At 36.2% G+C, this 15,042-nt stretch overlaps 1 protein-coding gene across 2 annotated transcripts in view; it reads right to left on the bottom strand.

The window, feature by feature from the left end:
• Positions 1–610: 610 nt before the first annotated feature.
• LOC127854821 (secernin-3-like) overlaps positions 611–15,042 on the bottom strand; it is a 204,174-nt gene continuing 189,742 nt past the window's right edge. For both annotated transcript variants that reach the window (XM_052389886.1, XM_052389887.1), the window contains exons 3-6: positions 12,780–12,967; positions 10,839–11,035; positions 9,998–10,210; positions 611–4,904 (exon numbers count right to left, since the gene is read on the bottom strand). In XM_052389886.1, coding sequence (XP_052245846.1) covers positions 4,387–4,904; positions 9,998–10,210; positions 10,839–11,035; positions 12,780–12,967 — 1,116 coding nt within the window. In that variant the 3' untranslated portion in view covers positions 611–4,386. The remainder of the gene's footprint in view (positions 4,905–9,997; positions 10,211–10,838; positions 11,036–12,779; positions 12,968–15,042) is intronic.

Below are 15,042 nucleotides of genomic sequence, written 5' to 3' on the forward strand. Positions count from 1 at the left end.
AAACAAGTATAAAGTTAAAACTACATAATACATATGTGCCATATTGACGTAGCTTAAAAGCAGAAATTGAAAAAACGCCGAGTCGCGAAAACATGTGAAAATAGGGTCAAAATTTCGCATTTTTTAAGGGGAAGTAACTTGTGACCGTTAATGAAAACCATCGAATGCGTCAGTTTGGAGAGCGAGTTTATGCATCTATGTGATTTTAAATCCATTTTGTCTACCAATATATGTTCAGTTAAGGTCCAATGTTACAAATATAATAAATATTTATATAAAGTGTCACAATAAAGCATGAAAACAGGTCCCAAAGTGCGCGACCCGCAACATTTTGCCACCAATTTGAGTTACCTCCCTTGGAAATATCGCATCCGATATGTCCCTTACTCAATGCGCGGGCATTAACATTAATTGCTTTTCACATACCCATGGTTGCCATGTATCTAACGGCTATGATTACGACTAAATATAAAGGGATTCTAGTGTTATGAACTTCATATCCATTAAAAAGCTGATAACACACCATATCATGAATATAGCACAGAATGCGTGGACGAAATGGGGACCAGAGGCGCCTCTGTGGGGACATAGCGCACAATAAAAACCAAAATATATTTTATTGTTTTATTCGGTTTAATAGTTACGATAATGGTACAAACATTTGACGATGACAATATCAGTTTAACAGCAAAGTAAACTCATTGATGTCGAGTACTGATCTACAGTGAAGATTACCAATCGAATATATTTAGACTTGGACATGTCAGTGCACAGAAAAGGTTAAAAACTATCGTAAATTCATGTGATATCAATTTAAAGTTATGTCATTTCTTCAATGGGAAAAACCTATTGTTATAAAATACATGGCTTTTGTATGTTGTTTGGGTTGAATGTTTCAAATAGTTCGTACTTTATTTGTTTTTAAATTAAAGATGGAAATAGTATAGACAAGTAGAAATAACTGTAGAATACACTGTAGCAACAGAAGTAAATAGCTCACAAATGTGACGATTGTATTGATAATGGGACCAAGAAATCTTGGCCAGGGGATAATCTAGTTTTAACTCAACCCTGTTTTTTCCCAAATAGATGATTTACCAAGAAAAATTTAAAATATCTTTAAAACTGTATCAACAATAAATAAATAAATTGCAACAACATAGCAAACATCTGTAGCTTTACAATAACACCAAACAAATAAGTCACATTATGAAATGGGAAAGCCAAAATATTTTTCATTCATATCCCATTAGAAAACATACAAATAAATTGTCCCAACATTTGTTCAAAGATTAATTAAAGAAATGTGTTTTGAGTTTGATCAGAAAATGAAGCATTTATTATCACATTTTTTCAGAAAACATCAAGACACATAGCTTCCTTTTTGACTTGTTAAAAGAGTATGAATGTAAAGATCTACCCACCATTCAATGAACGTTCAATTTCTCATGCAATTTTAGTTCAAGAAAAGATGGAAAGAAATAATTCTTTGACACACAAAAGTTAACATTATTTGATGTATGTATTTCACATGACTAACGGCTCTTTTCATGTATACCTCAGTTGTGATCCAGTGATTTGTTTGCCCAATTGGGAAAAGTACCTGTACCATACAAATTTGTGAAAAAATATATCGAAAAACCCTAAAATTAAGAAAATTTGCACCATGTAATCTTCTGTTTGGGAACTTTGGGTCTTTTAAATTGCTTGGTATAAATTGCACAAAAAATTCAAACATTCATTTACATGCATTTTGGCTTGAAATGTTAAGTTTGAGTACTCATTTTATTTCTTCATTTGAAGATAATGCAAGTTTGGAAGAAAATTGACGAAATTTTTCTTTCCTTTCGGGAATTTTTTAGAAGAAAATCGGAAATTTAGTAGTTTTTTCTCATTGGGAGAGTACCTTTTACTGGTACTTTATAAAGAAGCAATAAGGAGTTGTGATCAATTTCCAACAAGCAACTTTGCATCATCATCAAACAACCTGAACAAAAGTAAACACTGTTTATAATATTAACAACACCAAAATTAATTCATACAAGATGCTTATAGCAAAAAATGTCACCACTTTCAGTCAAATCACCTTAAAACCTCATCATCATCTTAAATAAATTTGCATTTAAAGAAACATTACCCTTTTAGCACAAAATATACACTGCTATATCTTACATACCGGTAATTACAAACAACAACAACAACAAGAAAAACAACAACAGACTGGCCAAATCAAATTTCTTGATGTTTGTCTGTTTTTTTCAAAAGTAATATTAGGTTCCGTAGAGAAAGTTTAATTATAACTCACTTTTAGTTGCAAAACACATATAATTATGTTTCTTTAATTACAAATTCTACACTTCAATTTTTAATTCATTTTTTATCAAGGATTTTTTTAACCTTTTCCTCAAATTTCCTAATTTTCCCCAGATTTTTGCCACATATTCAATAGTCTTAAAGGGAAAATGTTTCACCTATTTTTCTGTTTCACATAGTTGATGGATACCCTTAACAGCAAAAACAAAAACAGCAAATACAAAACAAAAAGATACCATTTTCCTTAAGCTAAAATTTATTTTACATCACCAGGCCTTGAAGACTTGACCTGTTAGAAGTACCGACTTTATAAGAATAAGAGAACAATAGAATAGACCTACATGAATGAGACATGTGTCCATAGGGCATGGATGCTTAAAAAATCCACTCTTGTCTCAAAACTATGATCATGTCAAATTTACTGGACCTTTAACCACAATACCACAAAAGCATACACATGTAAACAGAACTTTCATATACCATATCATCAAGAGTTTTCCCACATTTAACATAAACTTAATTTATTTCTAGATTGGTAAAAAGGTTTTTCTTAGATTTAGTTTAAACCCATTTATTTTTGCTCTCTTGCATTGAAAACTCTAGGTTTATTGAAATGCTCTTAAATCCATTTCCTGGGCCTAGCAACCAGTACATTTTGTAATTAGTGTCTTTGGGGGAGATCTAAAGATCTCTCCAATAGTGGGGTTAAACCCATGAACTCCTTGTCGCTAGGTGGACACCATATCCATTTCACCATGGGGACCTTAATTAAATTTGAACGGGTGACCTTGTTTTCAGCACATGTAACCCCAATTAATCATCAGATTTGATAGTGTCAAAATGAAAATTCTGACCAAGGTTGCCATGGAGTAGTGGATATGGTGTCTACCTAGCAACCAATAGGTCACAGGTTCGATCCCCACTGTGGGAGAGTTTTTTAAATCTCCCCCAAAGACACCAAGTACTGGTTCTATGTCCCAGGAAACGGAATGGATAGCGTTTCAATCAGCCATAGGCTATCGATGTAATTGAGGTAAAATGAATAGGTTTAACCCTTTGCATGCTGGGAAATTTGTCGTCTGCTAAAATGTCGTCTGCTGAATTTCTAAAATTAGCATTTTCTTAGATTTTTTTCAAAGAATATTATCAGAATAGCAAACAGTTTGGATCCTGATGAGACGCCACGTTCTGTGGCGTCTCATCTGGATCCAAACTGTTTGCAAAAGCCTTCAAAATTCGGTTCCCGCACTGAAAGGGTTACACTAAACTAACAACATGACCAAGTATGATCTAGATTGAGTCATACTTGTAACATCTAGGGTGGTAACAAGGTTTTGTAAAATTAAAATACAAAAGCTAGTACATGTACATATTAGTCTAACATTTAGTTAATTGTTTACAAATTCATTTCCGAAAATGTATGCATATGTATGTTTGTCTGAAATTTGTGCTATTCGTTTTATTTTATATGTTCTGTAATTAGAGAAAAATAAAAACAAGAAAAAGAATCGTTTTATTCCACCGTTTGTTACGAGTAGAAATATATTGCTATCTGAATAGTTTACGTTTTTAAGTAAGCCTGTAACCAAGCCATGCGAATTTTACAACGTTTTATTTTTAAGGAATCAAAGAAGTCTTCTGTCAAATGTTTATTTCAAATTATCGTTAATCCAAAGTTTTTTTAACGGTTCCGACGACTTCGAAATAACGGTGTTGAAGTGTAGTCAAACTAAACCATAGACTATGATAAAACAAAGTTGCGTATGTGTATGATAAACCTTGTACATGATTTTAAAAGTAGCAAAACATTTGACCATTCATGTGTTCACTCAGATTTTTATTTATTCTTATGTCAAAAAAGTGTTTGATGATAACAGGCCCTTTTAAGATCAATCACACGTACAATGGTCTTCAATGTAAAGAACTTCAATGCAACATTTAGCGCACAAGAAAAATATTATGCAGATATTCACCTCTTAAAAACATGTAAGCAATATCACTTGATGCTATAGACTAGATTGGTTTTCTATTACATAGAAAAAGTAACAATTCTTGCGATAAAAATAAACCTATCTATTTATAAAAATTTGACTCCATATTAGACATATGTGCGAACAATTCATTCACCTTAGAATATGACGATTCATCAAAGCATTTCAGCACCTCATCCATATCGGCGACACAATTTAACTCCAAATCTCGAACATTCTTAATTATCGCTGAAGCCTTGGCCTCATTCTGAACTTGCAATGTCAGCAATTTCTCGTGTGCAATATAAAGGGGATGCCTTCGCTCGACCTTGCCTCCAAACCTCGGCTGTTTTCTGGCAGGATCGTCCGCACCGTGATCGGGCGACGTCGTCAAGTGACCAATCGAAACGTTAGGCGTGAATATGAACGGCTTAAACATGCTGACTGCTGGGTCGGGAATGCCCGTGAACCAATGGCAGCAAGGCATGCCCATTGCTATGGAGGCAGAGGTGCCGTTGCTAGGTAACATGGAGACCTGACTACCGCAGGTGCCAGATTGCCTGTTGATGCCGCTGTCCGTGTCCCGGAGTATGTTCATCATGTCGGTCACTGAGAAGGTACCTGAAATGTACGAGAGAAAATCATGATCACCCGCAATATGAGCCTTGTTCTGGAAAAACGGGGCTTAATTCATATGCGTAAAGTGTCTTCCCAGATCAGCCTGTGTAGTATGTACAGGCTTATCTGGGACGACACTTTCCACTATTATTGAATTTTTTGTATAGATGGGGTCTAATCTCAGTGAAGATCCAGGCCCGTATTCACCAACCGATTCTTAGACTTAAGAATAAAGAATAGACTTAGAACCAAGAAATATGTGTTCAGTGTTTGAATATATACAGGACTCCACTGGTGATTATGTCATTTACAAAATGTTCTATGTGAAGACCAATATAGAAAGAGATGTTTACAGCAGAGTTTGACTCACAATTAAAGAAATTCTTGAATATTCTAATTTAAAGAATTTTCTTTATTCTTAGACTTAAGTCTAAGAATTGTTTGGTGAATACGGGCCCCAGTCTAGGCGAAGAGTAGTCCCTGATTTACTTGTGCAGACTGCAAAGGCTAATCTGGGACACAACTTTATGCACATGCATTAAGTCCTGTTTTCTGAGAGTGTGGCTTTTATAATACAGTAGACTCTCTGTAAACCGGACGGTCTCGGGACCGGCCTGATCGTCCGGTTTTCAGAGAGTTCTGGTTTACCAAGAGTTTGCATATTGCCGAAATATACCTGGTATGCATTGTGTACAGAATCACATAAAAATAAAACAAACCATATACATTTACATGTACCATGTGATAACTGTACGCAGGTACTGATGGTGTTAATTGCATTCTTAAAAAATGTGTTTTTAATCGATTAAAAGCAAAATATATTCCATACCGACTTGTTTTGATTAATCCCAAAGTGAGCGTGGGGCTTTATACATGTACATACGTGGCATTTGTCATATAGGCGAGTGACAACACAAATAAGATTGTTGTAGATACTAGTACACGATTTATTATCATTAAACATACACACAAGCAAACAACAGCGTCATAATTATAGTTTAAGATATTTTTTAAGATATTCATAATCTCAAAACCTACTAATTCTTGAAGTTTCAATTTCACGAAAAAGTCCAAGGTCACTCTTTGCTTGAAAGCACATTTTTCCTTTATGTTAAAAACATGGCTATAAGATCTTTTAAAATAACCGAGAAGATCACAAGTAAGTGATCGTCGCAACGGCATGCATTAATTTTTAATTAAATTGTTTATCATAGGCGATAATAAATAATAAATAAAACGATCGAGTCAATCACTTTTTGGTGTTACCGCACGTCTATTATAAACATTCACAGTTTGTTTTACATTACTTAATCGGACTCCCATAGCGCGGTAACGACTTGACACCTTTATGGTATGTTTAATTCGATTATCGATAATTGCGCGAGCAAAATGTGTGACACTGCACTAGCTGAGCTGACTAGGAATTGTTATTTTCACGCCTCGGGCATCTTGAGAATTTAGACCGTCCGGTATACTCAATGTATTTTACGTTGAAAATGACCAAATTTACGGAGATACCCGTCCGGTTTTCAGAGAGTTCGGTTTATTCAACATTTTTTAACAAAGAAATAGAAGGAGAAAATACGGGACTGGCCCGACCGTCCGGAATCGGGAGAGTTCCAGTATTCAGAGAGTCCGGTATTGACAGAGTCTACTGTAGTAGGGGACATATGTGTTTGGTTTACTGAAGTTTAAACCTATAAATTTTACTTTGATTTCATGAAAAGCATTCAACAAATAGAGACTCTCTAGAGACTTTTTCCTGGGTAGAACCAGAAATTAGTGTCTTTGGAAAAGACTTGGGAACGCTCCGAATGGCGGATCAAACTTTTCAGTTTGTACAGTCAAACAGTTACCTAGGCAGACATCCATTACACCTCTGCGACCTTTCAGTTTGATAATGGGTATATTATCACTAGAAAGGGAGATAACATATGCACCAGCATATGTAAAACTTAATAGATATCGTTTTTAAGGAATTTTTAGTGTATAACCATTATAGTGGGTGATAAATAGGGAATATTACATGAATGTAGTTTTCCAGTGATTTGGTAAGGCAAAAGCTGATTGTGTTATGTTAAGGTTTAATAAGATTTCCCTCAATAAACAAATGCAATAAAAGTCATCAAACACCACAGCATGTAATATTCTAATTACTATTATATACCTGCTAACAAAAAAATAAACAAGAGGGCCATCAGGCCCTGAGGCGCTCACCTGAAAGCCAAAGGAACTAGACTATTCTGAAAAAAATGCAAGCTGATTCATGAAGATTATTTTGACCAAAAAGTGACTATTAACATGTTTTTTTATATTTGACCTTGTGACCTAGTTTTTGAGCTCATATGACCCAGCTTCAATCTCTGGCAAAATTTCATTGGGACAAATGTTCTGACCAAGTTTCATGAAGATTGGCCAATAAATGTGGCTAATATAGTGTCAACAAGTTTTCACTAAAGCCATATAAGGACAACTGCCCCCCCCCCCCCCCTGGCGGCAATGTTTTTCAACGAACCATAACCATTTTCAAACTCACTCGAGCTATTGTTAGAACAAATGTTCTGATAAAGTTTCATAAAAATTGGATAATAAATGTGACTTCTAGAGTGTTAACAAGGTTTTGAAGTAAGTAGCCATTTAAGGAAAAATGCCACGCCCCCTTGTGGCCATGTTTTTTAAATGATCTCAACCATTTTTGAACATAGCCCAGATATTATTAGTTCAAAAATTCTGACCAAGTTTCATGAGCATTGGACCACAAATGTGACTTCTAGAGTGTTAACAAGGTTTTACCATACAGTAAAGCCATATAAGGAACACTGCCCCGCCCAATGGCGGCCATGTTTTTCATTCAACTGGAACCATTTTGGAACTCTTCCAAGATATTATTGGGACACATGTTTTGACCAAGTTTCATGAAGATTGGACTAAAAATGTGACTTCTAGAGTGTTAACAAGGTTTTACTATATCCATATAAGGAAAACTGCCACGCCCCCTGGCAGCCATATTTTTCAACCAACCAGAACCATTTTCGAACTCGTCCAAGATATTATTGAGACACATGTTCTAACCATGTTTCATGAAGATTGGACAATAAATGTGAACTTTAGAGTGTTAACAAGGTAAATGTTGACGACACACGACGGACAAAAGGCGATCACAATAGCTCACCATGAGCACGTTGTGCTCAGGTGAGCTAAAAATAATAATAAAAGCTGCGCCATGAGCGCATGATACGCCCGTCGTTCGCCAATGAAGTAGTAAGGTAATAAATAACCCTTTGAATCATTTTTTTACTTCAGTTTATTTGTATTTGAATACATGGTTTATTTTATAAGTACATGAGCATGGAAATCACGAAATTTTGACGAACAAAGTCCCATAACTCTGGAACGACAATTCAGAATTCCGTCAAAAACGAAAGGGGATCAGGGTTTATCAATATTAAGATTGTGTTGAAATTTGAAAAAAATCCATCGAAGGATATTTGAGCTACAGTAGGACATTCAATGAAATCACGAAATTTTGACGAACAAAGTCCCATAACTCTGGAACGACAATTCAGAATTCCGTCAAAAACGAAAGGGGATCAGGGTTTATCAATATTAAGATTGTGTTAAAATTTGAAGAAAATCTGTCAAAGGATATTTGACGTAGCGTACGACATTAACAGACGGACGGACGGACGGACGGACGGACGGACGGAGAGACGGACGCGGGGTATACCATAATACGTCCCGTCATAGACGGGCGTATAAAAAATCCATCGGGGGATATTTGAGCTACGGTAGGATACATGAACAACAATAACATTTAAGGTCACAGTGACCTTGACCTTAGAATGAATGACCTTGAAATGACCAGTGGTCATCTAAGTGTGCTTGCAAACCTTCATGTCAAGTTTGAAGACTCTATGTCCAAGCATACCAAAGTTATAACAATTTTAACATTTTAACATTTAAGGTCACAGTGACCTTGTGTGACCTTGACCTTAGAATGAATGACCTTGAAATGACCAGTGGTCATCTAAGTGTGCTTGCAAACCTTCATGTCAAGTTTGAAGACTCTATGTCCAAGCATACCAAAGTTATAACAATTTTAACATTTTAACATTTAAGGTCACAGTGACCTTGACCTTCAAATGAATGACATTGAAATGACCAGTGGTCATCTTCTAGTACTGGCCAATCTTTATTTCAAGTTTGAAGACTCTAGGTACAAGCATACCAAAGTTATAACATGAAATAAGAACTTTAACATTTTTACATTCAAGGTCACAGTGACCTTGACCTTCAAATGAATGACCTTGAAATGTCCAGGGGTTACTTACTAGTTCTGGCCAACCTTCATGTCAAGTTTCAAGACTCTAGGTCCAAGCATACCAAAGTTATAACAACTTTAACATTTTTATATAGCTACAGTAGGACATTCAATGAAATAACGAAATTTTGACGAACAAAGTCCCATAACTCTGGAACGACAATTCAGAATTCCGTCAAAAACGAAAGGGGATCAGGGTTTATCAATATTAAGATTGTGTTGAAATTTGAAAAAAATCCATCGAAGGATATTTGACGTAGCGTACGACATTAACAGACATACGGACGGACAGACGGACGGACGGACAGACGGACGCGGGGTATACCATAATACGTCCCGTCATAGACGGGCGTATAAAAATTGAAAAACACGCTATTTTAAGCCCATGCATGGATTGTATAAGGTACATGTGCATTGTTTAAAATTAATCAAAAATTTCAACTGATCTTCATTCTCAAAATTCCCAGTATTCAGAACTGTCTCAGGATTGTTATTTTGCTCTTTTTCATATTGGGATCTTATTTTGTATGGACTTTCCACTTCTGATTATTAATATTATGTGTAGCTTTAAATATTTGGAATCAAACACGAAAATTCTTCCGCTGTCATTTGCCAAATTTGCCAGTGGTAAACATTTAGCAATTCCGGAAATTAAAATAATCTTTTGCCGAAAACATGCGGTGAATGTATTTACTATTTAGCGCCGTACTAGATAAAATCTGCACAAAGTCTTAATGAATAAGAGTTAAAAATGTTGTTAATTCTTGCCACCTACCATTCTCTGCATATTTCTTCATCAATTTTCGGCCGTTACAGAATCGTGAAATAACACTGGACATGGAATCCTGGTCAAAAACTTTTGCAAAGTTAAACTCGCCATCTTCAGGTTTGTACAGTTTGAGGTCGGTTGCCTTTTCGACCAGATTTGGGGAAGACAGGTCATATTTTGTAGTGATTGTCAACTGGTTTGATATGTTCCTCACCCCTTCTGCAACGAGAAAATGTTGCCAAATCTTTCAACGCAATATTATGTGACATTGGAATAAGACTTCAAACTTGGAGTAAACTGTTATGTTTTTTTAACAATGCATTAAATGCATTTACACATTGTATTTATTGATGTACTGATATTGATTGATACAAATTCGAATTTAAGTGGTAAAGGGTAAATTACACATTAAACAAAAAAATACATTCTTAATTTAAATGGGCACTTGTTAAAAATCATGCTTCCTATCACATTAATTTTGATAAATTGAAATGAGACCTTTTATATGATCATAACTCTGTTTATGTATGAAAGTGAGTCCTCCCATTATTTTAGTGTTTGGGAAAAAGTCATTTGATTTGATAGCACACATCAAAAGACGGAAAAAACAACAACACAAAACTACCTACATGAGCAATCTTAATAAACCAGGATTCAACATTAAAATCTGATGTCTACTAGACCATAATTGACGAAGCAAATAACCAAAATTGTGTCACATTTATTCAGGATGTATCAGAAAAATATCAGTAAACACAGAAAACTTATACAAAATTATATAAAACTATAAAAGTGCCAGGATTGTTTGTGATCATTTTTCCCTGTAACAAGCTTGCTGCAATGTTACCTGTGACCCTTTCTGCAACCCACAATTTTCCGGCCGTCTCCAGCACCCAGGCCTCTGTGCAGTCAGCAATAATGAAACTGTTGTGGTAGTACATGTCTCCACCCTCTGCGCAGGCTCCACCCTGACCGTGGGTCTCCAACAGTGCTGTGATCACCTCCAGGCTTTCACGGGCACTTGACCCGCGTTCCAAGCCTAGCCTAACAGGGGAAATTGATATATGATATTTTATATATGAAGTAACAGAAAAGAGAATATTAGTTTAGTGTTCAATACTACTGCACAAACTAAAAACAAGAGCTGGGTTTGTGAAACACAATGCGCCCTATTGCACTGTGGAGCCACACAGCAGCTATATCCCAATTGAAAACATCATGACCATGTTACTGTCCATTGATATTTGACAAAGTTACGGTCCATGGAAAGCATCTGAAAGCATTTTTGAAAAAACAGTTATTATAGAGAAAAAATAAATGGATCAGAATCAAACTCACATTTCATCTGTAAGTAATGTAGGTTGACTCGCACATACCAAAAATCAGCTAAATATCTGAAGGCTTTTCTTTCATGAAAACCTCTGTAAAACAGTTATTAAAGAGTCCAAGGCCCGTACATTTGCAAAAAATCAATAGACCAAAACGAAGCTAATACTTCATCTGTAGGTAATGTAGGTATACTCACAAACCAAAAATTAGCAAAATATCTAAACGAATTTTGTGAAAACCCCCTGGAACAGTTATTATAGAGAAAATTTCTATGTCCAATGCTCATAACTTCGACAAAAATCAATGGACTTACACTTCATCTGTAAGTCATGTAGGTATGACATGTCCATTATCATCGCACGAAATTTAGAGGTCCATTCTTGGTAGACATTATATTAATCATAATTCTAACCTTAAGAGGTCAATTCTTTGTAGACACTATATTAAACTCAAATCTTACCTTAAGAGATGCATTCCTGATCATGAAGACACATATTAAACTTAAATCTAGCATTAAGAGATCCATTCCCAGTAGACACTACATGTATATTAAACATATTTCTAAGCTTAAGAGGTCCATTCCAGGTAGACACTATATAAATCATAATTCTATTTCTTAAGAGGTCCATTCCAGGTTGACACTATATTAATCATAATTCTAACCTTAAGAGGTCCATTCCAGCTAGACATTATATTAATCACTTAACAGGTCCATTCCAGGTAGACACTATATTAATCATTATTCTAACCTTAAGAGGTCCATTCCAGGTAGACACTATATTAATCATAATTGTATTTCTTAAGAGGTCCATTCCAGGTAGACACTATTAATCATAATTCTAACCTTTAGAGGTCCATTCCAGGTAGACATTATATTAATCACTTACGAGGTCCATTCCAGGTTGACACTATATTAATCATAATTCTAACCTTAAGAGGTCCATTCCAGGTAGACATTATATTAATCACTTAAGAGGTCCATTCCAGGTAGACATTATATTAATCATAATTCTAACCTTAAGAGGTCAATTCCAGGTAGACATTATGTTCATCATAATTCGTACCTTAAGAGGTCCATTCCAGGTAGACATTATGTTCATCATAATTCGTACCTTAAGAGGTCCATTCCAGGTAGACATTATGTTCATCATAATTCTAACCTTAAGAGGTCAATTCCAGGTAGACATTATATTAAACTTACATCTAACCTTAAGAGATCCATTCCTAGTAGACACTACATGTATATTAAACATATTTGTTAGCTTAAGAGGTCCATTCCAGGTTGACACTATATTAAACATATTTCTAACCTTAAGTGGTCCATTCCATGTAGACATTATATTCATCATAATTCTAACCTTAAGAGGTCAATTCTCGGTCGACACTAAATAATATTAAACTTAAATCTAACCTTAAGAGTTCCATTCCCTGTAGACACTACATGAAACTAAAATCAAACCTTAAGAGATCCATTCCCAGAAGGCACTCAGTGTAATCCTCGGCTCCATTCAGCTTTGTCCACACTGCCTCGTTACCTATGACAACGCCTTTCTCGTTGGCCCCCATTTCTGCGCCCCACATCCAGGCTGGTTTGCTGAGGATCACCGCATTGGTGCTCAGCGCTTGATCCACCTCTATGTAGGTGCACTAAAATGGTGAGCATTAAGTTAAACAAATTAAATCATGAAATGGAAATAGCGATTTGTTTCTGTTAATTCATTTAGAAAGAAACATTATAGGATATGTTACTTTTATTTAATTTCAAATGTTTGGCCACTGGCTTCAAAGACACGCTCATATTATTTTACATTACAGAAAGACACTTGAAGAAAGAAATTAATAAATGCATCAATGCAATTGCAATATTATGATATCCATTTACACAGAACATTAATTTGTGTGATTGTTTATTACAATTAAGTCATTCTTGAAACAAGAGCTGTTTGTAAAACATGCATGCCCCCATATGGGCTGTCAGTTGTAGTGGCAGCCATTGTGTGAATACGTTTTTTGGCACTGTGACCTTGACCTTTGACCTAGTGACCTGAAAATCAATAGGGGTCATCTGCCAGTCAAGATCAATGTACTTATGAAGTTTCATGGTCCTAGGCGTAAGCATTCTTGAGTTATCATCCGGAAACTATTTTACTCTTTCGAGTCACTGTGACCTTGACCTTTGACCTAGTGACCTGAAAATCAATAGGGGTCATCTGCCAGTCATGATCAATGTCCCTATGAAGTTTCGTGATCCTAGGCGTAAGCATTCTTGAGTTATCATCCGGAAACCATTTTACTGTTTCAAGTCACTGTGACCTTGACCTTTGACCTAGTGACCTGAAAATCAATAGAGGTCATCTGCCAGTCATGATCAATGTACCTATGAAAGTTCATGATCCTAGGCTTAAGTATTGTTGAGTTATCATCCGGAAACTATTTTACTATTTCGAGTGACTGTGACCTTGGACATTGACCTAGTGACCTCAAAATCAATAGGGGTCATCTGCCAGTCATGGTCAATGTACCTACGAAGTTTCATGATCCTAGGCATAAGCGTTCTTGAGTTATCATCCAGAAACCATCTAGTGGGGACGGAGACCCCACCACAACAGTACATAATATAATTTGCAAGTGTGGTCCTAAACTGCATCCAAGACCGAGTCACTGTGACCTTGACCTTTGACCTCGTGACCTCAAAATCAATAGGGGTCAGCTGCCAGTCATGATCAATGTACCTATGATCCTAGGCCTAAGCGTACTTGAGTTATCATCTGGAAACCATCTGGTGGACGGACAGACCGACCTACCGACAAGTGCAAAACAATATTCCCCCTCTTCTTCGAAGGGGGGCATAAAAAAGTAAAGTCAAATGTCTCATTTTAAGTCAGAATTGCAAGCTAGTGAAACCACCATGCAATTTCCAATGCCACCTAGAGCTTTGTCACAGACATGACGAATACCCCCACATGCCGCATTGACACAGAATATTTTGCATGTTGTCTTCACAAAAAACAGCAGACAACATGCTCAATGTTTAAAATGCACTAAGTGACCCCGTGACTTAGTTTTTGACCCGGCATACCCATGTTGGAACTTGACCTACACATCATCTAGATACAACTTCTGACTAGGTTTGGTGAAGCTCTGATGAAAACTACTTGAATTAGAGAGCGGACACCATGCTCAATGTTTGAACGCACTTAGTGACCCCGTGACCTAGTTTTTGACCCGGCATGACCCATATTTGACTTATCTATCTCTGAATACTGCCAACCGCTCTTTCGAGTATTATAGGCAGAAGGACATTATCGAGTCCGTTTCCTGGAAAGAACCAGTACTAGGTGAGATAATGAGAACGCTCCCCGAGTGGGGTTCGAACCCACGAGCTCCCGATCGCTAGGCGGACACCTCATCCACTACACCACTGCGATCTTACTACACCACCGCGATCTTGACTTGACTTGACCTAGACATCATCTAGATACAACATCTGACCAAGTTTTGAGAAGATCAGATGATAACAACTTGAAATAGAGAGCGGACACTTAATACATGTACGTACCAACGGACCGACAAACAGACCGACAGACATACAAGCGCACTCCTATATACCCCCCTAAACTTCGTTTGTGGGGGTATAATTAAGTTCCAAATCATTTGTGAGATTTTTTTAAGTTTTCACTACGTACATATAAAAAACAAGTACCACTCAGGAATGGGAAACC

The sequence above is a fragment of the Dreissena polymorpha genome, chromosome 13 (assembly GCF_020536995.1).
Source record: "Dreissena polymorpha isolate Duluth1 chromosome 13, UMN_Dpol_1.0, whole genome shotgun sequence".
NCBI lineage: Eukaryota > Metazoa > Mollusca > Bivalvia > Myida > Dreissenidae > Dreissena > Dreissena polymorpha.